The sequence below is a fragment of the Phyllobates terribilis genome, unplaced genomic scaffold (genome assembly GCF_046119375.1).
Source record: "Phyllobates terribilis strain yellow unplaced genomic scaffold, ASM4611937v1 Scaffold_2__4_contigs__length_985480577, whole genome shotgun sequence".
Lineage (NCBI taxonomy): Eukaryota > Metazoa > Chordata > Amphibia > Anura > Dendrobatidae > Phyllobates > Phyllobates terribilis.
Window position 1 is genome coordinate 261,833,768 of NW_027362762.1, and position 24,397 is coordinate 261,858,164.

Here is a 24,397-nt window from a genome sequence, read left to right on the forward strand (position 1 = left end):
GTAAGGTACCAGTTGCCAATTCATCTCTGCTGTTCTGTACTATCGGCACATCTGGCTCAGGTGCATCTAATGCTTACAGCTCAGCTTGCCCACCTGTCTTGCATACTCCTCTGTACTGGTCCTCACTTATCCACGTACCCTCCGGCAAGTCCAGCTCAGCTGCATCATTGCCAGGTCACCAGGCGAGCCAACAACAGCATCATAAATAAAAACTGAGATTTTCTCCAAGTGAACATAAGTTCTGTGCACTTAGATGGTCTATGGACTCTATGTAGATGTGGTATCTGAATTTAGTAATTTTCCGAATACATTTCAGTAAATCTGCATGGATTTATATGTAGACTTTACATTGGAATCGTCTCTGGAATAAATCCATGACAGAATAGAGCATACGTTTAATCCACATGGATTTTCTAAACTGCTTGTGAATAGTTTTCTTAACCCCATATCCATCCATTATACAGTCCTAACGTCCAGATCTGCTACTGTTTATGTGAGATCCTTCAATGAAATTTAAGTTTGCTGTTCTTTCTTTTGAGGGATTTAGTTTATCGCACAATGTACAATGAATTACAATACAGGGGGTGTATGTTGATGCTCAATACAGAATCTGAACCATCAGAAGGTGCTATGTTGTGTGCGCACAGCTATGAAGCAGCCTACAGAAAGAAAGGGGTGGTCCATTACTATAATGATTGCCCAACACCCTCACTGAACAGCTGGTATCAGCTGACTTATGTATATGGTGTAAGACGCGGAACTCCGCAGCACCTTCACACCGGTGACCCCTCCAGGTACTGAGCATCAGTTCTTATCCAAACGATCAGCTCCGCTCCGTACTGTGGGACTTTTACCTATCAAAAACCTTCTAAAGAACACTATGGCTTGAAACACATACTCAATACTAAGGGAAAGACTGCCATACTATTCACATGCTGTGCCAGTATAAGTAAATCCCTCTTTGAAGTTTTGACATTACCGTACCTAATATTGAACACTCCCCCCCCCCCAAGTTTACCGTGTGCTTTGAGTAGCAAGACGTAATTGCACGATGGTATCATTAAACATAGTGGGAGGATTCTGCACAAGGCTGTATGTCACTGACCTGAAATTCCTACTCCTGTCATTTATGACCTCTTACTACCGTGACGTTAGCCATCTGTTAGCTCCCACAGTGAGTCCTCTGGCCTGTATATCAGACTGATTGCAAGATATTCCAATGTATCATCGTGTACCGTGGTGCCTGGAAACAAAGCTATTGTGTATATGAACTTGGCCAAATTCATTTTAAGATGAATGTAGATATAAATGTTGAGACCTTTCACACATAAGATCATTACATACATGGGAAACACAATTGCAAACATTCAATATCAGTTGTATAATCAGGTCTGTATAAAGATGTATTTATGTGGTTCATGTTTATAGAATGTTCTTGGTTTCGGCTGTCCTGATACTGAAATATTTAATATTGGACAGGGGATAACTTCCTGGCTGCGGAGATCCTGAGAACAGACGCTCTAAAGAGTCCCTTGTGAGCGGAGTGTTGGTTGACCATGTGCACTGGCCGCCATTCTTATGGGAGTGTCAAGACTAGCAGAGCGCAGCGCTCAGCTATCTCCATCAGATTTCATTGAAAAGGATTGGCGCGGTAGAGCACATGATCAACCAACATTCCATCCATAAGGGGTTCTTCAGATCTCCAGTTCTTGGAATCAGGGGGTGGAGTGGTCTCAGTGGTTGGACCCCCAGCGATTTGGGAAGTTATCCTTTATGTGAAGGATAGGGAATAACTTCCCAAACCAGAGAATACCCTTTTAAGGACTTGCTGTACAGCTGAAAACTGTACATTTTTAGATTTTCTCCTTTTCTGGGACCCTCACTTTTCCGAATAACAAGGGTCCTCAGGCCTTTCTTGTTAAACCAAGGCAGTACATCTTGGAGACAACTGAAAGGAGTAGCGGTGGTAGCACTGTAACCCTATCCATTTAAATGGTGGGGATATATGAAACATCTAAGCTAGCTATCTCAGGTTCAGGAGCCTGAAGAACACCATTAATTATTATTAATGAGACAGTGTAGATAATTATATTAAAGGGGTTTTCTGGGCGTACACCTTATTAAAGCATTGCAAAGTCTATTGGAAATGAAGAAATTTCACAGTGCACTCGAGCTGTCACATGGACATGACAAATCCAGCTCTATACTTCCTGCTACAGTACAGAGAGTGAGCATAAAAAGAGCTAATTTTCTTTTTTTTTTTTTGTATAGAAAACCCATTTAGATGTCCCATCCATTCGCCAAAAGTCAGCAATGTCATTTTACCATTTTGATTTACTATTTTAAAGAAATAATTTATTAGTTTTTCTTTTAAGGGTATGTTTACATGGCGTTCTTGCAGCATTTTTTCTTTCTTTGGGTAGTCAAGAAGCAATCTTTTACTGTACGAGCAAATGCAATGAGGATCAGAAATCTCATGCATGTTCAGCTTTTAATAAATTGCACCGCAGCATTTTTAAAAATCTGCAGCATGTCCGTTCTGTCAGTGTTTTTACAATTTTTTTTTTTTAACTTATTGAAAATAATAAAGTATGTTGCGTTTTTTCAGCCTTTGTAATGTTTTGGTGAGTTAAACTAGCTTTATTAAACGAATCAGAACTCCACTAGCTAAAAGAAAAGTGAGACAGCCTTTAATATAGGACAGATACAGGGGAACAAGAAGCTGACACTCTAATGAATACATAGTGCAGAGGGAGAAAATTTTTATCCATCATAGACAGTCTTAATTAATAAAGGACCACGAAAGAATCCTTTATAAAAGTGCAATACTTTGATGATATAAGGACCATGTGAAGGGTACTTCATGATGCACTCGGCGCTCTTATAGATCATAATACCAAATACTACTGCAATTGCATTTATTATATAGTCCAAAAGGGAAGGAAAATACCTTCAAAATAAAACGAGTCCGGATTCTCAAAGGAACATCAAAGGATCCTTTGGAATATAATATACAAAGCATCTCAATAGAGTGTGATATTCCAATAAAAATGACTATGTAAAGGATCCTTAATAATGCACTTGGCACTTTCATAGATCGTCTTACTATATAATTACAATGTAAGAGCCATTTTCTAATGATTCTGTACCCACTGATTAAAACAGAATTGGGAAGTCATGGTTACTCTCTGAGAAATAGCGCTACACTCCTCCATGGGTTGTGTCTGGTATTGCAGACAAGCTCTACTGACGTGAAAGGGGCTGAGTTTCAATCAATAGGTGCGGCGCTGTCCGTAGAAGAGAGCAGCCATGCTTTTCTCATCATGGAAACCCTTTTAAGGTGTTTTACCAAAATTGATAGTTGATATGTCATTAAGTCATGTTGTAAATATCAAACGTCTGAATGATAGAACCCAGAGGATTTCATGACTCCTATTCTTTTCAGTGAGGTGGGCCAATTCCTATACTGCCACCTGGCCACTGAGTGATGGGACCAGGGTGTATCGTTCCTGGTGGGCTAACCACCTGATGAGCCATTAATTTGACAAGGAGCATGTTCTAAATGTCAAGTTTGGCTGAACGTTTTTTCATCCACAGTACTGGCAGGACAACGGTGTGTCCTCATATACATGTGAACTGTATTTTGTTTTGTAATTGTCTGTTCTTCTCCTGTAGGCACCCAATATAGATGATAAAGTAGATTTACACTTTGTTGCATTTGTCCATCTACAAGGTCATCTCTATGAACTTGGTAATTATTTAAATATGTATTCATGTATGTATTAATGCGTGTTGACTTTGAGTTTTAATAAATACACACTTGGGTTTTGTTAATGGTTATCTGTTACTAAGTTTTTGCTTTCCAATCTAAAGAAGCACTCCTCCCATCAAAGTTTTTATCTTCTTAATATATTGCTATCATATTATACAGCACTGTGTACTTACAATTGCTCATTTTGCCTTTCTACCCAGCTAATTCTTCTCTATTCTCTGCTCTATGTAGAATCAGGAAGTCTCTTGTCCCTGCATGACTCGCCCCCTCTTCAACTCCTGACCCAGCTGTTCCCTCCTCCCCCCCCCCCCCCCCCCCTGCCAGCATATTTTGCAGTGATGACTCATGCAGGGAAAATTGTTTCTATATTGAGCTTAGAAGAATTCAATTTTTCAGTTTTTAGTCACTTGATTTCATCGATCTTGTGGAAAAGAGAAGAATTAGCTGGGTAGAAGGGCAAATGAGCAATTGTAAGTACACAGTGCTATATAATATATGATGATTGCAATATATTAAGAGGATAACATTTTTGATGGGAGTCCTTCTTTATCAAGGCACCATAGAATTGGGGCAATGTTTCTGATAACAGAGCTGTATCAATTACTTGACTCTGCCCCACTATCAGTATTTGGTCAGTATTCAGTCAGTATTTTTTCTCAGGAGTGGGATCCAAAACCAGGAACAATCAGAGAAAAGGTATAATAGAAACAAGTCACCAATTCTGCATTTATCACCCACTCCTGGTTTTGGCTCCCACTCCTGAGAAACAATACTGACCGAATACTGATAGTGGGGCTGTGGCCTTAGTGTCAGAACTTTCTTTATGCTGCTCTTACATGAAACCGCCTAGAAATGGTGACAGATTATCTTTAATGATGAGGCTGGAAGAAATCCACTCAGGAATAAATGACATCTGTCACCAGATTACACAAAACAAACTGCATACATTCTTAAATAAATAGGATTAGGCCAGTATACTTTGAAAATCCATGTCAAAATATCTGTATAATCCTTACACTATGATCATTTTATGAGTCCAGTTATAGAATACAGTGATATCATTCTATCTCCAACTACTCAGCCCCACTTGACAATTGCAGCTTCTACTGAGCAGTGTAGGATCTCGGCAGCAGCAGAGACACTGATTGGCTGTCAGTCACACTAGGTGAATTTAAACTTTCAAAAATGATTATAAGCTATTCTGACTTGCTTGAATATATTATTGATGTAAGTACACCAGCCTCATTGGGTATAATAAGTGTTTGTATTCTCTAATCTGGTGACACACCTGATTTAAATGGTGTTTCCACCTTTTAAGGTTATGCCATAGCATTCTTGTCAGTGAAGTTGTGACTTCTGTGACCCCTGCTGATCCTAAAAATAAGGGGACCAGGCCCCCCTTTTTTTTTTTTCTTTTTTTCTTTTTTTTAACAGTGGTGCTTTCATCCACCCACCCTGTAGTGAACTGCATCACTGCTTTATTGAATTGAGTAAGGCTGTATTGTACAGTGACAACAAAAAAGACAGTGAACCCCTGACTTATGTATATTTCTTTATTGATGATTAATAGGATGTGGTCTGAAGGCACAATTATAGACAAACACAGTCTAACAAAACTAATAATGTCCCATGAACAGTTGCATTGCTCATGTCTTTAATTGAGCACATTTAGTAACATTTCGGAGTATTGGTTGTCTGGAGCAGTGGGGGTCAGATTGTCTGGACCCTACACTGAAAAGTGGTTTCAGGGAAGTTAATGTTTTGACCATTTTTTTTTTTTTAATCTCACAGATGGAAGGAAGCCTTTTCCTGTAAACCATGGGAAAACTAGTGAGGACACATTGTTAGAAGTAAGTGCGCAATGTGATGAAATGCAGATAATGCAAAGGGGAAGACAGAAAAGTGAAAACTCCTCAGATGTTCATTTAAAAAAAAAAAAAAAGTGTTCAGAAAAGTTTTATTTTCCTGGAGATCTTAACTTTCACAAATATTTGAAATACTACCCCAAATCTCAGCTTTCGTCCAATATACTGAAATAGAGGACCTTTATTGTAAAGTTATTAGCAATCAAAGTAGTTGATACTCAGTTAATGTTTGTTTGTTTTGTTTTTTTTAAGTTCAAGTTGGCATTATCAGAGATTTCACTGGGGGTGTGTACTTATAAGCAGCCAGAAACACACAGAGGAAAGAAGAACAAGGCCCTACATTAGATGAGAGCTGAAAGCTGTCAGTTAATCACACTCGGCTCTGCTGTGCTCCAGCACATGTCCTCAGTCTTCAGTGAGCAGAGCAGGCAGTTTATCAATGCCATTGTGGGGGTGTGTTCTTCTTTCCTCAGTGTGTTGCTGCCTGCTTATGATTAATTGGTCAGCCTCAGAAAGAGGAAGATATACACCCCCCCAGTGAAACCCCTCTTGTAATTCCCACTTGAACTTTAACTGTTTAGGCTCCAAATAGTTTGATTGCCAATATCACTGCTACAGAGAGGCGAAATTTTAACAAAAAATCGTATTCAGCCCTGCAGCACCAATTACATTGTGTGTACAGTTCAACAGAATAAATTTGTTGAAAGGTCTTCTTTTAACACTAATTGTTTGATCTGAAATGAGGTTTATTAGAACTTTCAATAGGCAGATTATTGTTGATGACTTTTATCAGATTTCACACTCCTGGCACACAGCTGATTTTTACCACGGTTATATAAGCACTATTTTTTTAAGATATACAGCATTTAACAATATTACATTTGCTATAATTTTATTACTTCATGTTGATCTATTATCCTGGTGTTGGGGGTAGCTCATCTTGGTGTTTTGAGGAAGGAAACAACTTTAGCTCCTTCATTTTCTTGTTTCCTATTCTGTCATCAGCTAGTGGGTTAGTTAGCAGCTGTCTTTTCCTCCCTGGAGATATGTTGTTGTTTCTTTAAGTCACCGGTGCTGTCAGCGTGCAGAGAACCTACATGAGATATACAGGAAACCTATAACAATAAGTAATACTTCACTCTCTAAGAAGATAGGATCTGTGCATTTTTCTGTCTGGAATGTTTTCCAGGAGAATTTCTTTTAAATGATGCCACCTTTAGCCTCGGGCTACATGGTGCTTCTGTTAATCTCTGTGGATGAAATATGCAAGCTTTCTGTTATTTCCAATTTGAAAGCAATGCACGTAGCTAAAGACCATTACATACATATACCATTGTATGAAGGAAACAGACAGTTGCAAATGTACCTTGAGTGCGCTGATATGCGCTAAAATTATGTGAGCTCATCTAGTCTACACTAATACACTTTCCTCTCCAGGGTATCGGTTGTGGCATTAAATTGGACTGCGCTGCAGAACCAGACACAGCCAGGAATGTGTTAGTGTCTGTGTAAACTATGACAGGCGGTGCCACTTGATGGACCCAAGAATAGATCATCAATGTTTATCTCCCCCTTTAAGGCTGTGTGCCCACTATGCGTTATTAAAGTGTTTCCGCAGCGCTTAAAAGACGGCTGGTAGAAGGTCTGCAATGTTCCCCAATGATGATCTGCATGTGCTGTGCAGCACTACCATTTATTTTGCGGAATCGCTGCGTTTTAGCCGCCATTGACTTGCATTGGACCGCATGACGTGCACATGACTACATGTGCACATGCGGATATCATGCGGTTCAATGCGCGGATGGTACCTGGGTCTGGAGAAGAGACTCTCCTCTAGACCCGGGTACCATAGTAACTGTAGTTAAAAAAGAATTAAAATAAGAAAAACCCTTATACTCACCTTTCCGGCGTGCCCCCCCCCGGTCTCCTCTGAGCGGCGCTGCTGTCTCCTTGGCTTCTGGTGGTGGTCTGCAAGGACCTTCCGTGACGTCATGTGACGGTCACGCGACCGCTGACATCAGCAATCAGGTGATGGTCGCGTGACCATCACATGACTAAATGACGTCATGGAAGGTCCTTTTTAGAGCACCAGGAGCCACCAAAGATACCGGACGCATCGCTAAGGAGACCGGGGGCTGTCTGAAGGTGAGTATAATATGTTTTTTTTTTTTTTTTACACTATTGATGCAGCATCGTAACTTGGTCACACTATATAAATGAATGCTGTTTGCATGGATTTATATAGTGTGACCAAGTTGTCAAGCACTTTCCAAGTGATGCAAGAATCGCTTGCAAAGCACTTGCCAACCTGCATGCGAAATCGCATGTTAAAAACACTTCACAAATGCTTCTACCTGCCAGAAAAAACGCATGTACAATCTGCATGCGTTTTTTTTCTGGCAGGCAGATGCAGAAACGCTCAGGAAAAATCTGGAGCATTTCTGCATTGTGGGCACATAGCCTAAAGATGCAAAAATCTTATCTTTCAATAAACAGAGCTCTGATCTCTATAAAGACATATTATGAGAGTATCAGGACCAATATAAAGAAAAAATAAAATTAGATCATAATAAATCTTATTTACTTTAGAGTGGCCCCAAAATGAGGCTTTAGTTAAATAAAGAAATTACATTAAAAGTGTATTCCCTACTTGCAGTTATAAGCAATGTGCTCTTTACATCCAGGTACAATCTTGTAATAACTCTGCAGAAAATTTCACATTCCCCCTAGAGCTGCACTGGTTGTCCACAGCCATTAAATGACCGTCAGCCGGCTACATGTAAGCCGATAGGCGGTCGTGTAATCACTTGTGTAGACCGGCTGACTGCACTTCCATGCGCACAAAATCATTGTTCATGTGATCATTCTATGCATGTAGAACATGTTCTCGGCAGCACATCTGTTTCCTCAGGAGTATGTGCTGCGGAGAAAAAATATTTTTAAGTAATCTTGTATATCATTTCACTCAATGAGCATTTTGCTCTTTTGTTGCGTGATTGGCGGCTTGTTTAGACAGGTTGATGGGAGACTAGGTTGCCGTTGAACCTTCGTTCATGATTATCAGCTGGAGTATATGTGGTATAATTCAGCAATGGTGTAAGCAATGTACAGCAACTTCATTAATAAAATGACCATTATTGACATCTATTGTAAGATGTCCATAAACAGAATGCAGGCTGCTGTACATGGTGCCTATATTCTGCTAATGGAGGCTTCAGAGTTAATCCCAATGCTGTCACTTGTCAATGAGTTTTACAAAGTTGTGGTTGCATAACACTTCCCATTAGTAATATGATAGGCAAACACAAATGAAGTTGAATTCCTGCTAGCTGCTCTTGTGTTTAGTGACTTCCATGACATGCCATCAGTATACACAATGGGAGCAGATAAAGACTTGCCAGCAGTGTACCCTGCATTCACAAGTAATAGATGATGGGAAGGAAAATCAGTCCTCTGGGCTAAGACGCTCTGCCACCATCTAATAGGACCGTGCTGGTTCAGCCTCGTGTATAAGAAACATTCCTGTTAATCTTTTAGCTGCATGTTTGTATGAAGTGTCTGTGCAGAACGCTCACTAATCTGTGATATTAATGGTGGCTGAATCTTTTCTTCCCCACGTTTCCCCCCAACCAGGATGCCATAGAAGTCTGCAGAAAGTTTATGCAGCGTGATCCAGATGAATTGAGGTTTACTGTGGTGGCTTTCTCTAAAGCGTGACAGAATCCAGACTTTGGTGGAACGCAGAAATGTCCAAGAGGACTTGGAAGAAAGCCACATGATGAAAACTAAGTTTTATATCTTTGTGAGAAAATCTGAGTACTGTACATTAATAATAAAAAGACAGTTTACCAATCCTGACATTTGTGGTGACTACCTCCTGCAGCTTGTGTTCATTTCTTTCTCATTTCAAAGCATTTTTTATTCATTGTGATGTTTCCATTAAAGGAAAGGACGGGCTGCATCCAAACACAAAACTCACTGCCGCCATTATGCACTTCTGTTTCTTCCTTCAGTATCTATTTTTACATAGTTCGTGGTTGTGCATGAAGAGAGGAAAAAATTGGTATATGCAAAAAATACATAGTGTATGGTCCTAAGTATTGGGACACTACACGTTACACCTAAAGGAGCTTTCATGATATCCTATTCTGAATCCATAGGCATTCACATCAAGCTTCCACTATTTTTGGAAGGCTTCCTACAAGATTCTGAAGTGTGGGAATCTTTTACTTCAGAAGAGCATTTGTGAAGTCAGATGCTGATGTTGGATGAGTGGACCTAGCTTGCCATCACCTTTCTAGTTCATCCAAAAACTGTTTGAGATTTAGGTCAGGTCTCTGTGCAGCCAGTCAAGTTCTTCCACTCTAAACTCGCACAACCTTTATGGACTTCGCTTTGTGCACTGGGGCACAGTCATGCTGGAATAGAAAAGGGGCTTCCCTAAATTGTTCCCCCAAAGTTGGAAGCATATAATTATCCGAAGTGTCTTGTAATGCTGAAGCATTAAGACTTGTCTTCACTGGAACTAAGAAACCTAGGCCGACACCTGAAAAACAATTCCATAGTATTATCCCTCTTCCACCAAACTTTACAGTTGGCACAATGCAGGCAGTTAACTTTATTTTAGCATTTGCTAACCCCAGATTTGCCCATCAGACTGGCCGGTAGAGAAGTGTGATTAGTCACTCATCAGAACACGTTTCTGCTGCTCCAGAGTCCAAAATGATTTACACATCTCTATTCAAAGTGCGACTCTGTGCTTGGTGATGTACGGCTTGCATCCTGTTGCTCGGCCGTAGAATCCAACACAATAAAGCTCGACGCACTGTTTTTGTGCTGATAATGCTAGAGGAGGTTTGGAGCTCTGCAGTTGAGTCAGTAGAGCACTGGTGACATTAATCCATAATGTGCCATAGCAGTCAGTGACCCCCCCACTCTGGTGGACTACCACTTTGTGCCTGAGTTGCTGTGTTTGCTACACCCTTCCACTTTTCAATAACTCCACTCACAGTTGATGGTGGAATTTCAAGAACTGATTGTTGCCACGTTTGCATCCTATTACAGGACCACACTCAACTTCTGTGAGCTCTTTAGGACAAGCCAGTGGATCTCTTGGTAATACAACCTGTGTTATGGTATGGACCAGGCATGGTGTATGGACCAGGCAAGTTTATACTGCTCTCCCTATATACTGTGTAGTGTTGTCTGCAGTTTGGAGAGGTCCGAAGTACCCCTTTAAACTCCTCCTGAAATTGGTTTAAATGAGATCTCCTGATAATCTTTCAGGACATCTATTGTGACTGGCCGCTGCCCCTCCTGATTTAGCCAAGCTTCAATTCCCAATGATTAACACTATAGGTGTCGTGTTCAATAGTGATTGCAACCACTATGGAGAATAGACAAAGGATAATTTTATTTCCTCTGCAGCATTGTGATTGGTATGGTGTTAGCCTTGGGTTGACAAGTCCCCCGGGCTGTCCTATGAGAGTGACTGCTAGAACATACCTTTTAGGTGTTTTACATGCACAGGCAGTTACCAGATATTCCAATACATTATAGTTTGTTAATTTGATATCTTATTCTGCAGTGCGTACAGAGATTCTCACTCACGTCTGTCACTGTCTCCACTGTTGCTTACAATCTAATTTCCCTAATAAATGCTGCGGAGGATGCAAGTTAGCTTTCCAGAATACTTTAGGCGTGAGGAGGGAAGTTTAAAAGTTTGTTTCCTCAAGGGGCTGAAAAAAATATTCACAATTTATATAATCAGAAATAAACTTTTGACTTTAAACAATTTTAACTGAGCAAATATATATATTAAAATGTATATTTTTATTTTTTCTCTACCACTTGCAATCGTTACTACAAAGTGAAGACCTTACCATTAGTAGATATACACAGCGACAAAGCTACTTGTTTTATGTTGTCTATTATAACAATATCATAAAAATTAAGATTTCAATTAGTTTCACTAAAGCAATAATTACAAATATTTTCTTTGTGGGAAATACTTTACACATGGGCACTTTGCTTTCCTTTTATAAACTGATCTTCTACATTTTTGCAGTTGCGTAAACGCCGCGGAAACGCATGAAAAACGCATGGTAGAAGGGAAGCAATGTTCCCCAATGGAAATCCGCATGTGCTGTGCCCATGATGCGGATTTTTCCGCAGCGTTAACGCTGCGGTCAAAAATCCGCAGCATGTCAATTAATTTTGCGGAAACGCGGCGATTTCGCCGCCATTGACTTGCATTAGAACGCGCCAATTCCGCAAGACAGCATCTGTACTTGCGTAATTGGTGCGTTCTAATGTGCGGATGGTACCCGGGTGTGGAGGAGAGGAGAGTCTCATCCACACCCAGGTACCATTAAAAAAGCTGTAAAAAGAAGAATAAAATAAAAAATAATGTATTCTTACCTTCTGTCGGCCCGCGCAGCGCTCCCGCTTGGTTCCCGGCACTTTGCAGTGAGTTGTAGGACCTGCGGTGACGTCAGAGTCATGTGACGGGTCACGTGACGCTGACGTCGGCAGGTCTTTCAATTCAAAGTTGCCGGCAGCCGGGAGAACAGATTGAGCAGGACAGCGCGGGCCATCGGAGGTAAGTATATACACGCTCTCGGTTCACACTGTATAAATCCATGCTGTTTGCATGGATTTATATAGTGTGACCTAGTTATCAAGCACTTTCCAGGTGATGCTAACATCGCCTGGAAAGCGCTTGTCAATCTGCATGCGGAAACGCATGTGAATCTGCATGTGGATCCGCATGTATTCTGCAGGAAAAACGCATGCACAATCTGCATGCGTTTTTTCTGCCAGGGAGATGCAGAAATGATGCAGAAATTTTCTGCTTCATTTCTGCATCGTGTGCACATACCCTAAAAGTAAAAAAAAGTGTATTAAAACATTCCTATTGTTTCATTAGCTACAAGTGCTAAGCAGACCTGTCTTCATGGTTACAGACTACAAACTAACCCTGTGTAGTCTGATCATGTAGCCATTTATTCACTCCCTCTGAGGGTATATTACATCCTCTACAATGTTTCCCTTTTGGAGACCAAAGGGGCAGATGGTAGAGGGTACAGTATACGCTGTATATGGAGAAAAGAATTGGCACACACTTCATCACTGCATTCAGGTTTTTCATTGTCCCCATTGACACAGGAGCATAAATTCCAGCCCCTAACCATGCAGTCTTTCTTACTAACATTAGTAAAATCGTTCATTCTAGAGAGCTCACTGAGCATGAAACGGTAATAGGATGGTGCCATTGTAGTAAGTCAATTAACATGTGGAAAAATGAAGTTAGTGTGATAACCGAGTTCTGAGGCTCATAGTGAATACAAGTCGCCAATGCTCTGCTGACTCAATAACTGCGGAGTCCACATCTCCTGAGGCATTAGCACCAGCGCAAAAACTGCTCTTCAAGAGCTTTATGGCATTTTTTTTGCCAAACAGCTGAAATCAAGCTTTACTCCATCAAGGACAATGCAAGTGTCGAATGGAGGAGTGAACAGTATGTTACAACTGGACTCTGGAGCAGTAAAAATGTGTTCTAAGGAGTGACGAAACCTATATGGTAGGCAGTCTAATGTAAAAGTCTGCGTTTGGTGAATGCCAAGAGTAGGGAGGTAGAGTAGGGATAATGCTTTCTGGGTGTGTTTCAGAGGTTGGCCTAAGACTTTATTATAGTGAAGGGAAATCCTAATGCTTCAGCATACCGAGACATCTTGGACAACTCTTTGCTTCCAACTTTGTGGAAACTTTTTGGGGACTTCTTTTCCAGCATGATTGTGCCCCAATGAGCAAATCAAGGACCATATTGGCATGATTGGGTGAGTGTGGTATGGAAGAACTTGACTGGCCACCACACGGCCTTGGCTTCAAACCCATCGAACATCTGAGATGAACTGGAACAAGATTTTGAGCCAGGCCTTCTCGTCCAAAATTACTTCTGACATCACAAATGTTCTTCTGGATGAATGAGCAATTATTTCCATAAATGCACTCCAAAATCTTGTATAATTTCTTCCCAGAATACTGAAGGCTTCCTTTGTTGTGCTTAAAAAAAAAAAAAAAAAAAAAAGGACCAAACCATATCAATGTCCATAGATTTAGAATGGGGTGTGTTAAAAGCTCCTGTACATATACTTTTGCCCATATAGTGAGTGACTGAAGGATTAGATACCACATCGATTGTAGATGGTGTGTAACCAGGAAGGCGCATAGGTCTATAAAGAGGCTTTATAGGATTCTGTTTAATAAGCCACATTGCAAAGCTACTTAATTTTTTATTTTAGTTACAATGGAGCAATAAAATATTGGCTGCAAAACTGCACACATCTTTCAAATATGAGATATCAGGGAAAATATGGATAATTTCACATGTCCAGAAAAATGTCCCTTTTCAACAGATACGTAAAAAATGTTTTTATCATGGGCAAATGTTAACATGCACGTTTTTTTTGCGAGGGTTTAACTCCTTTACGACAAATGACTAACATAGCACGTCATGAGGGGGGGTGTCCTTTCCCGCATCATGACGTGCTATGTCCATCATGGATTAAAACTGTCATTTTGTGTAAACACGCAGTAACCGTTCTATGCTGACAGCTGTCGGTGAGAGCTGTGCGTCATGGGAAGAGGAGTGGGAACCCTTGTCATCACCTCCCCCGCACTTAGATCGCTGTGATCGGTCAGTCAATCTGACTGAAAGATCTGTACCTCCTGCACGATCACCGCAGGAGCTCGACTCAGCTAACAGTAAGAGCCCCTGGCTGATTAACCCTCCAGATACTGCGATCGCGACATATGGAAGGTTGTAAGAGTGAGAAGGCTCCCTCTCTTACCCTCATCGGCACCCCTGTGGCTAAATCGCGCCCCCTGCCATAGACCGGGTCTAATAGATGATCTACCTGTGTAATATCACCGGTCTTATGCATTGCAGTACTGGTGCATTGCAATGCATGAGACCAGTGATCAGAATAATGAAAGTTAATGTCCCATAGAGGGACTAAGTTAAAAAGAAGATAGGAAAACAAAAAAACACAAAATAAAGAACAAAAAATATTACACCAATAAATACACGTTTATGTAAAAACGAAAAAGGTACACATTTGATATCGCCGCATCCAGAACGACCTGACCTATAAAACTGTTCCACTAGTTAGCTCTTACAGTGAATGCCGTAAGAAAAAAAATCATACCTCTGGAAATACAGTGGAATAAAAAGCAATCAAAAAGACAAATATTAATAAAAATGGTATTGCTGAAAATGTCATCTTGTCCCGCAAATAAAATCAGCTGTCAGTGGAAAAATAAAAAAAATGTTAGAGCTCTCAGATTATAGCGATGTAAAAACAATATTTTTTTCTATAAAATTGTTTTTATTGTGTAGAAACGACAAAACATAAAAAAATTTAAAAAAAATTATATACAGTTAGGTCCATATATATTTGGACAGAGACAACATTTTTCTAATTTTGGTTCTAGACATTACCACAATGAATTTTAAACAAAACAATTCAGATGCAGTTGAAGTTTAGACTTTCAGCTTTCATTTGAGGGTATCCACATTAAAATTGGATGAAGGGTTTAGGAGTTTCAGCTCCTTAACATGTGCCACCCTGTTTTTAAAGGGAACAAAAGTAATTGGACACATTAAATAATTGTAACTAAAATGTTCATTTCTAGTGCTTGGTTGAAAACCCTTTGTTGGTAATGACCTCCTGAAGTCTTGAACTCATGGACATAACCAGACGCTGTGTTTCCTCCTTTTTGATGCTCTGCCAGGCCTTCACTGTGGTGGTTTTCAGTTGCTGTTTGTTTGTGGGCCTTTCTGTCTGAAGTTTAGTCTTTAACAAGTGAAATGCATGCTCAACTGGGTTGAGATCAGGTGACTGACTTGGCCATTCAAGAATATTCCACCACTTTGCTTTAATAAACTCCTGGGTTGCTTTGGCTTTGTTTTGGGTCATTGTCCATCAGTAGTATGAAACGACGACCAATCAGTTTGGCTGGATCTGAGCACACAGTATGGCCATACTTCGCCATACTTTTCTCTTTCCATCATTCTGGTAGAGGTTGATCTTCGTTTCATCTGCCCAAAGAATGTTCTTCCAGAACTGTGCTGGCTTTTTTAGATGTTTTTCTAGCAAAGTCCAGTCTAGCCTTTTTATTCTTGATGCTTACGAGTGGCTTGCACCGTGCAGTGAACCCTCTGTATTTACTTTCATGCAGTCATCTCTTTATGGTTGATTTGGATATTGATACGCCTACCTCCTGGAGAGTGTTGTTCACTTGGTTGGCTGTTGTGAAGGGGTTTCTCTTCACCATGGAGATTATTCTGCGATCATCCACCACTGTTGTCTTCCGTGGGTGCCCAGGTCTTTTTGCATTGATGAGTTCACCAGTGCTTTCTTTCTTTCTCAGGATGTACCAAACTGTAGATTTTGCACCTCCTAATATTGTAGCAATTTCTCGGATGTTTTTTTTCTGTTTTTGCAGCTTAAGGATGGCTTGTTTCACCTGCATGGAGAGCTCCTTTGACCGCATGTTTACTTCACTGCAAAAACTTCCAAATGCAAGCAGCACACCTCAAATCAACTCTAGGCCTTTTATCTGCTTAATTGAGAATGACATAACGAAGGGATTGCCCACACCTGTCCATGAAATAGCCTTGGAGTCAATTGTCCAATTACTTTTGGTCCCTTTAAAAGCAGGGTGGCACATGTTAAGGAGCTGAAACTCCTAAACCCTTCATCCAATTTTCATGTGGATAGCCTCAAATGAAAGCTGAAAGTCTGAACTTCAACTGCATCTGAATTGTTTTGTTTAAAATTCATTGTGGTAATGTCTAGAACCAAAATTAGAAAAATGTTGTCTCTGTCCAAATATATATGGACCTAACTGTAAATGTGGTATCACTGTAATTGAACTGACCCAAAGAATAAAGGTGCCTTACCACTTTTACCACACGGTGAATGAGATAACAAAACAATTCCCGAATTGCTAGTTTTTTTCATCCTGCCTCCCAAAAATCGGAATAGAAAGCGATCAAAAAACATTGTGCCCAAAAATGGTACCAATAAAAACGTCAGCTCGTTCTGCAAAATACAAGCGCTAACATGACTGTCAGCAGAAATATAGAAAAATTATAGCTCTCAAATTATGACGATGCAAAAACTTTATTTTACAAAAAAAAAAAAAAAAAAAAGCGTCTTTTAGTGTGTAATAGCAGCCAAACAAACAATAGAAATCTGGTATCGCTGTAATACCGACCCAAAATATAAAGTCGTTCAGTCACTTGTCCCGCATGAGGAACAGCGGAAAAAATGTTTTTGTTTTTTGATCGCAGTAAGGTTCGGTGCACATTTATCCTGCGCTCTACGCTGACTGCTTACCCCGTGGTTTCCATGTAAAACTCTGAAATACGTGATTCAGATGAAACCCCTGACCAGTTATTCCCTATGAGGCAGATGGAGGCACTGTGGACTCTGTCTGGCCTGTGATCCGGCGGTGCACATTTTTTTTAGGCGTGTGTAAAAGTGCGGTCGGCCAGTTTTGTACACCTCCGAAAAGCTGGATACCGTCGACCAGAAGCCACACTGAGTCCAGAGTAACTCTGCTGCCTCATTAGTGAATGTATTCCTCAGGGGTTTCATCTGAATCACATATTTTGTAGCGTTAGATGGAAACCCCAATGTAAGTGCTCATCGTATAGCACAGGATAAATGTGAACTGATCCAAAATGTTCTGTACCCCAAAATGCCACAAATAAAAGCTTCTCAACCCACAAAAAAACAAGTCCCCACTCAAGTTTGTCATCTGTTAACAGAAATATAGGGTGTGTCCACATTATTGGTAGCACAAAGGCTCTGGAAAAGTGATGTGGCTCCCACCAAAAGAAATCCAGCTGAATATGTGCTCCCAAATCCAAATGCCACCTCCTCCTGAACCCCACAATGTGCCTAAATCGCAGTTAGCGTCCACATCTTTGAGTCTATAAAAGAGTTATCCAGAGCGAAGGTCTTTAGAAGAGATTTACTGCAGGGTCAGCAGCCTAGAGTCTGCGCTGCTAATACCAAGAATCCATGTATGTGTAGTAAGTAAATAGAAGAAAGGTAGCACTCACCATCAGTCTGCGAGACCTGCAATCTTTAATTAGCTAAAGACATACGGGAGCAGCGGTGCAGGTGGAGTGCGGGGGAGAGCGTTACTGGACTACGGCCGTTTCGTGGGTCCCGTAGAAGTGCAATCACGCGCGAAACGACTGTAGTCCAGTAATGCTCTCCCCCGCACTCCTGCACCTCTGCTTCCATATGTCTTAAGCTAAATAAAGTTTGCAGGTCTCACAGACCGATGGTGAGTACTACCTTTCTTCTATTTACTTACTACATGTCCACATCTTTGACATTACTGTAGCTAGGAGAGCCCTCTTAATTTACAGGATGTGTGTTTCCAGAAGCAAGAGCTAGGCACAATGATGTACGGGCAGTACAATGTATGGGCACAACAATGGCAGATTTGCATTTTCACTCCACAACATCCATTGCTGCTTGCTTCTGGAAATCACCCATTATTATTTATTTATATAGCACCATTGATTCCATGGTGCTGTACATAAGAAGGGGTTACATACAAAATACAGATATCACTTACAGTAAATTAACTAACAAAGATAGACTGGTACAGGGGTAAGAGGACCCTGCCCTTGCGGGCTTACATGCTATAGGATGGGGAAGGAGACAGTAGGTGGGGGGTTGCAGCAGCTCTGTTGGTGGTGATGTGGCAGCGTGGTTATTGCAGGTTGTAAGCTTTCTTGAAGAGATGGGTTTTCAGGTTCCGTCTGAAGGATCCGAATGTGGCAGATAGTTGGATGTGTTGAGGCACAGAATTGCAAAGGATATTTGGGAGAAGGCTTGGAGGCGGTGGAGTGAGGAACAAAAGTGTGGAGGAGAGAAGGAGGTCTTGGGAGGATCGGAGATTACGTGAGGGAATATATATGAAGATTAGTTCAGAGATGTACGGAGGAGAAAGGTTATAGATGGCTTTGTAGGTCAGTGTTAGTAGTTTGGACTGGATACGCTGGGCAGTTGGGAGCCAGTGAAGAGATTTGCAAAGAGGAGTAGCGAGGAGAGAGATGAACTAGTCGGGCAGCAGAGTTAAGGACAGACTGGAGAGGTGCGAGAGTGTTAGCAGGTAGGCCACAGAGGAGGATGTTGCAGTAGTCGAGGCGGGAGATGATGAGGGCATGCACAAGCAGTTTAGTAGATATAGGGTTGAGGAAAGGACAGATTCTGGAAATATTTTTGAGCTGGAGGGGACAGTAGGTGGCGAGGGCTTGGGTGTGTGGTTTGAAGGACAGAGCAGAGTTGAGGGTTACACCGAGGCAGCGGATTGCTGGTACAGGGAAAAGTGATGTAATTTATTGTGGTAGATCAGATGGGGAAGATATGTGAGATGGAAGAAAGATGAGTCTAGATTTGTCCAGATTGAGTTTGAGGAAGCGAGAGGAGAAGAAGGAGGATATGGCTGATAGACACGCTCGGATTCTGGACGGCAGAGAGGTGACGTCTTGGCCAGAAAGGTAGATCTGGGTGTCATCAGCATACAGGTTGTACTGGAAACCTTAGGACTTTGAGCTGTCCCAGGCCAAGGGTATACATGGAGAAGAGTAGGGGTCCTAGGACAGAGACTTGAGGGACTCCAACAAAGAGGGCGGGATGTGGAAGTAGTGTGGGAGTGGGAGACACTAAAAGTGCGGTTGGAAAGGTATGAGGAGATCCAGGATAGGGCAAGATATTTGACACCAAAGGAAGAGAGAATCTGTAGTAGGAGGCAGTGGTCAACTGTGTCGAAAGCAGAGGACAGATCTAGAAGGAGGAGTATAGAAAATTGTCTGTTAGCTTTGGCTGTAAGTAAATCAATAATTTTGGTAAGGGCAGTTTTGGTGAAATGGTAGGGACGGAAGCCAGATTGTTGGTTGTTGAAGAAAGTTAGCTGAGAAATGGGAGGAAAGTTCAGCGTGAACATGCTGCTCAAGGAGTTTGGAGGCGAATGGCAACAGCAATATGGGGCGATAGCTGGACAAAGCGGTTGGGTCGAGGGATGGCTTTTTGAGGATAGGTGTGATTGTGGCATGTTTGAAAGCAGACGGGAAGGTACCAGAAGTTAGTGATAGGTTGAAGGGATGGGATGAGTGTCGGGCTGAGGTTGGGGAGGAGGTGGGATGGGGTCAAGTGCGCAAGTGGTGAGGTGCGATTTGGAGAGGAGGTGGGTAAACTCTACTTCAGTGATGTTGGAGAGGGAGGTTATTGGGGAAGGGCAGTGGTCTGGAAAACAAAGGGGGGAGTCATAATCCTCAATACACCTGTAGATGAATTACCAGAGGGGTGTAATTTCCAAATTGGAGTCAATTAAGGGGTATTCTGCGTACTTAGGAGCTCTGTATATGGAGTTCGCAAATTATTCTACGAAAATTTGTTCTCAAAGAGTCAAATAGAACTCCTTCCCTCCAGGCCTGTTACCTGCATCTGTGACTTCTAGTCTGTTTCCGCCACCCTGGGGGCTGAGTTCCCAGGCTTGTTCCTGTATCTTGTTCTTGGTTCAGTTCCTGTCTGAACAGTGTCCTAGCCCGTTACTTGTTTCTCTATGTTCGTATCTTCCGTTTTCCTGCAGTGTCTGAACCTGCACCTAACTCCAACTCGTTGTCTCTGTAATTCTGTTTGTGAGTTTAGTGTCCACTCGCTACTTCATTGTAAGTACCTTGCGTGTATCTGCTCTGCTTGTATACCGCACTTGCGGGTTTTGCTCTGCTCTGCTTGTCTACCGCACTTGTGGGTTTTGCTCTGCTCTACTTGTCTACCGCACCTGTGGGTTTTGCTCTGCTTTGCTTGTCTACCGCACCTGCGGGTTTTGCTCTGCTCTGCTTGTCTACCGCACCCGCGGATTTTGCTCTGCTCTGCTTGTCTACCGCACCTGCGGGTTTTGCTCTGCCCTGCTTGTCTACCGCACCTGCGGGTTTTGCTCTGCTCTGCTTGTCTACTGCACTTGTCTGCATGCCAGCCGTGCCTGCCAGTACCCACCTGTCTGCATGCCAGCCGTGCCTGCCAGTACCCACCTGTCTGCATACCAGCCGTGCCTGCCAGTACCCACCTGTCTGCATACCGGCCGTGCCTGCCAGTACCCACCTGTCTGCATACCAGCCGTGCCTGCCAGTACCCACCTGTCTGTATGCCAGCCTAACCTGCCTGTTCCTGCATTCCCCGGTGTGGGTCAACAGCTGTGACCGGGGTTTGATCTGGAGTAGCACCTGGTCCCTCTGCTCAGTTCCTCCCTGGTTCACGGAGTCGACTGAGCCGCCGTGTGACCTTGGTCGGACCGAGTTGATACTTAGTTACGCCCCTCCAGGCACTCCTCGGTTCATGGTCCAGTGGGATCACTAACCACGCTCACGCCAGTCAGTCCCGGTGTGTGCATAACAGGGGTCACTTGTGGGGGGTTTCCACTGTTTACGCACATCAGGGGCTTTGAAAATGCGCCATGGCGTCCGCTATCTATTCCAGCCAATTTTGGACTGCAAAAGTCAAATGGCGCTCCTTCCGTTCCAGAGCGCTGCCGTGTGCCGAAACAGTAGTTTTCCATCACACGAGGTATCGGTGTACTTACAATTTGTTGTGCAATTTCTTCTATGGTCCATTTTCTCCTGTTACTCTTGTGAAAATGAAAAATTGGGGGCTAAAGCAACATTTTTGTGGGAAAAATGTGATCTTTTATTTTGACAGCTCAATGTTATAAAATTCTGTGAAGCACCTGGAGTTCAAGGTGCTCACCACAGATCTAGATAAATTCCTTGAGGGATCTAGTTTCCAAAATGGGGTCACTTGTGGGGTGTTTCCACTGTTAAGGCACATCAGGGGCTCTCCAAATGTGACATGGCGTCCGCTTTTGATGCCAGGCAATTTTGAGTTCAAAAAGTCAAACTGCTCCTTCTCTTCCAAGCCCTGTCGTGCGCCCAAACAGTAGTTTTTCCCCCACATATGTGGTATCGGTATACTCGAGAGAAATTGCACAGCAAATCGTATGGTCCATTTTTTTTCTATTACCCTAGTAAAACAAAAAAAATTGGGGCTAAAACATTTTTGTGAAAAAAAGTAAAGTGTTCATATTTTTCTTCCACATTCCTTTAATTCTTGCGAAGAACCTGAATGGTTAATAAACTTATTGAATGTGGTTTTGAGCACTTTTAGGGGGCAGATTTTAGAACGTTGTCACTTTTGGGTGTTTTCTGTCAAATAGGCTTCTCAAAGTCACTTCAAATGTGAATGTGATGTGGTCCCTAAAAAAAAAAAAAAAAAAAAAAAAGTTTTGTAAAATTTGTTGGAAAAATTGGAAATTGCTGATAAACGTTTAAACCTTCTAACAAAAAAAAAAATTGTTTAAAAAAATGATGCAGATGTAAAGTAGACATATGGGAAATATTATTTATTAACTATTTTGTGTGGTATAACTATCTCGTTTAAGGGCAGAAAAATGTAAAGTTTGAAATTTGCTAAATTTAAAAAAAAAAATTGTAAAATTTTTGCAAATCATATCAACCAAAATTCTCCACTAACATGCAGAACAACATGTCGCGAAAAAACACTCCCAGAATCACTGGGATATGTTGAAGCGTTGCAGAGTCATTACTACATAAAGTGACACTGGTCAGATTGGAAAATGAGGCTCGGTCATTAATGGACAAAATGGCTAGTTTCTTAAGGGGTTAAATGATTTCAGGTTTGTTTTTTTGTTTTTTTGAAGTGCTGGCATTTGGTAACCTTGGATACCTCTCATGCTGGAGCAAGTAAATCCATGCACCCAAAGGGGAATTTCTCAAGGATTTAATTGCAACCTTGGTTACACTTAGGACAATGTATGCAAGGACTTGATAAGTATAATTCACCTTCCTAGTATAGGAAAAGGAATATGTAAGAATATTTTTTTTTTACCGTTCTTAGCTAAAGCCTCCAGTGCTGTATATCTGTACAAAACTCAACAATGCAACAGTTATATATACACCTTAGTTAATATAGTGCCCGCTTAGTGATTGTCTCAAAAGTAATGGGTTCTTTTCTGTCTCCATTACTGATTTTTATAAGGGCCTTTGTCCTATGTTTCAACTTACTAAGGGACCGTGGGCCATGGAGCTGTAGTAGAGTGCAATGAAGGAGGATTCTTGCAGTATGTGCCAGAGATGAGGAAAGGTTGCCATCTACTGGCAAGACAAAATAAAGTGGAACCAAGTTATGCTAGAAGAGTTGAAGGGGGAACAGATTCAAATGCTGGACCTGATCAGATGACCTCCAGGAAGGATTTCCTGGATATAAAAGCCCAGCGCGCCAAGACACAGAGAGATTTGGCGCCAGGCTGCAGAGTGGGACAGACGGTATTCACTATACCAGTACTGGCACATGTATCCCCTGGAGGGGGTGGATGTTCAGGTTGAGCCAATAGAGGGAGAGGAGGTGTTAGAACCCTCCTGTTTGTTTTTTCTATCTTGTGTTTTGCGGTCACGTGACCATCTGCCTTTATATTCCAGCTCCGCCCTTCTGGCTGTGCTGGACTTCAGTGTTTGACTGTTTCTCTAGCCTGGTGCTTCAGTGCCTTTCTCTGTCAAGTTCGCTTGGTCCTCTGGTACCTTTAGTACATTTTTGTCAGTTTGTCTTTTTTTTGTTCTGCAACAACTTCTGTTTAGGAGGTGTCCCATTTTTGTCCCAGTCCTTAGTTCTTTTAGGGACCCCTTCCTTAATTCTATAGGTCTTCGTTCAGACTAGCCGAGGACTAAGGCGGGTCTGTTCACTAGGAGCAGGCAGCCTGCTACATCGTAGGGATTCAGCTTAGTCTTACTGTAGGGACCGCTTTCCCCTTTCTTTCCTTAGTACATGTTGCAGATCATAACAGGAGGCACCCTCCAGACTCTTGATTGCTCGCACCCTAGCCACCTTGCAGCAGGGGTGGGTGACAGTACGTTGCATCAACCTAAGCGGAGCAAGTTTACGGTTGTTGCCCCGACAAGAGTTGGCTCGAGTTTGTATAATGCCAGAGGACCTCACCAGAGCAGACACTATAGGACTGATACCTATGAAAGGAGAACCGTGGACCCTAGATGTGTCCCTCAACAGCCAAGAGAATGGAAGAGAACCACTAGCTGGACGCCATCTCTTAGAGCAAATGGAGGCTAACCTCACTTAGTTCTCAGCAAGCCAAGTCAGGCAGATTGAGAAGTTACTACAGCAGTATCAGGGGGTGTTTGTACAGCATGAAGATGACTTTGGGTGCACCCAGGACATTCAGCACGAAAAACCCACAGGGGGTGCTGCTTCCATTCGTGAGAGGTATTGGCAGAACCCAGTTCAGATGTATCAGGAGGTGAAAGAACTGTTGGCTCACATGTTGCGAAATGGCGTGATACATGAGTCATCCCCTGGGCAGCCCCTATTGCATTGGTCCAGAAGAAGGACGGAACTTTGAGATTTTGTGCAGACTATCGGAAACTTAATTCATGCACTGTGTGGGACTCTTATCCCTTACCCAGTATCGAAGAATCTCTATCAGCGCTGGGAAGTGCCAATTTCTTCTCTTCCCTTGACCTGGCTATTGGCAAGTCCCGGTATGCTGAGAAGGACTGCCTGAAGACAGGATGCCGTTCGGGTTGACAAATATGCCAGGGACCTTCCAAAGACTGATGGAAAGATGCCTGGGGGATCTTAACTTT

The 24,397-nt window shown here is 42.0% G+C and overlaps 1 protein-coding gene across 1 annotated transcript in view; it reads left to right on the forward strand.

Annotated features, from left to right (window-relative positions):
• UCHL3 (ubiquitin C-terminal hydrolase L3) overlaps nucleotides 1-9,495 on the forward strand; it is a 51,561-nt gene extending 42,066 nt beyond the window's left edge. Inside the window, exons 7-9 of the mRNA XM_073670353.1 lie at nucleotides 3,676-3,751; nucleotides 5,564-5,622; nucleotides 9,271-9,495. Coding sequence (XP_073526454.1) covers nucleotides 3,676-3,751; nucleotides 5,564-5,622; nucleotides 9,271-9,354 — 219 coding nt within the window. The 3' untranslated portion in view covers nucleotides 9,355-9,495. The remainder of the gene's footprint in view (nucleotides 1-3,675; nucleotides 3,752-5,563; nucleotides 5,623-9,270) is intronic.
• Nucleotides 9,496-24,397: the final 14,902 nt, after the last annotated feature.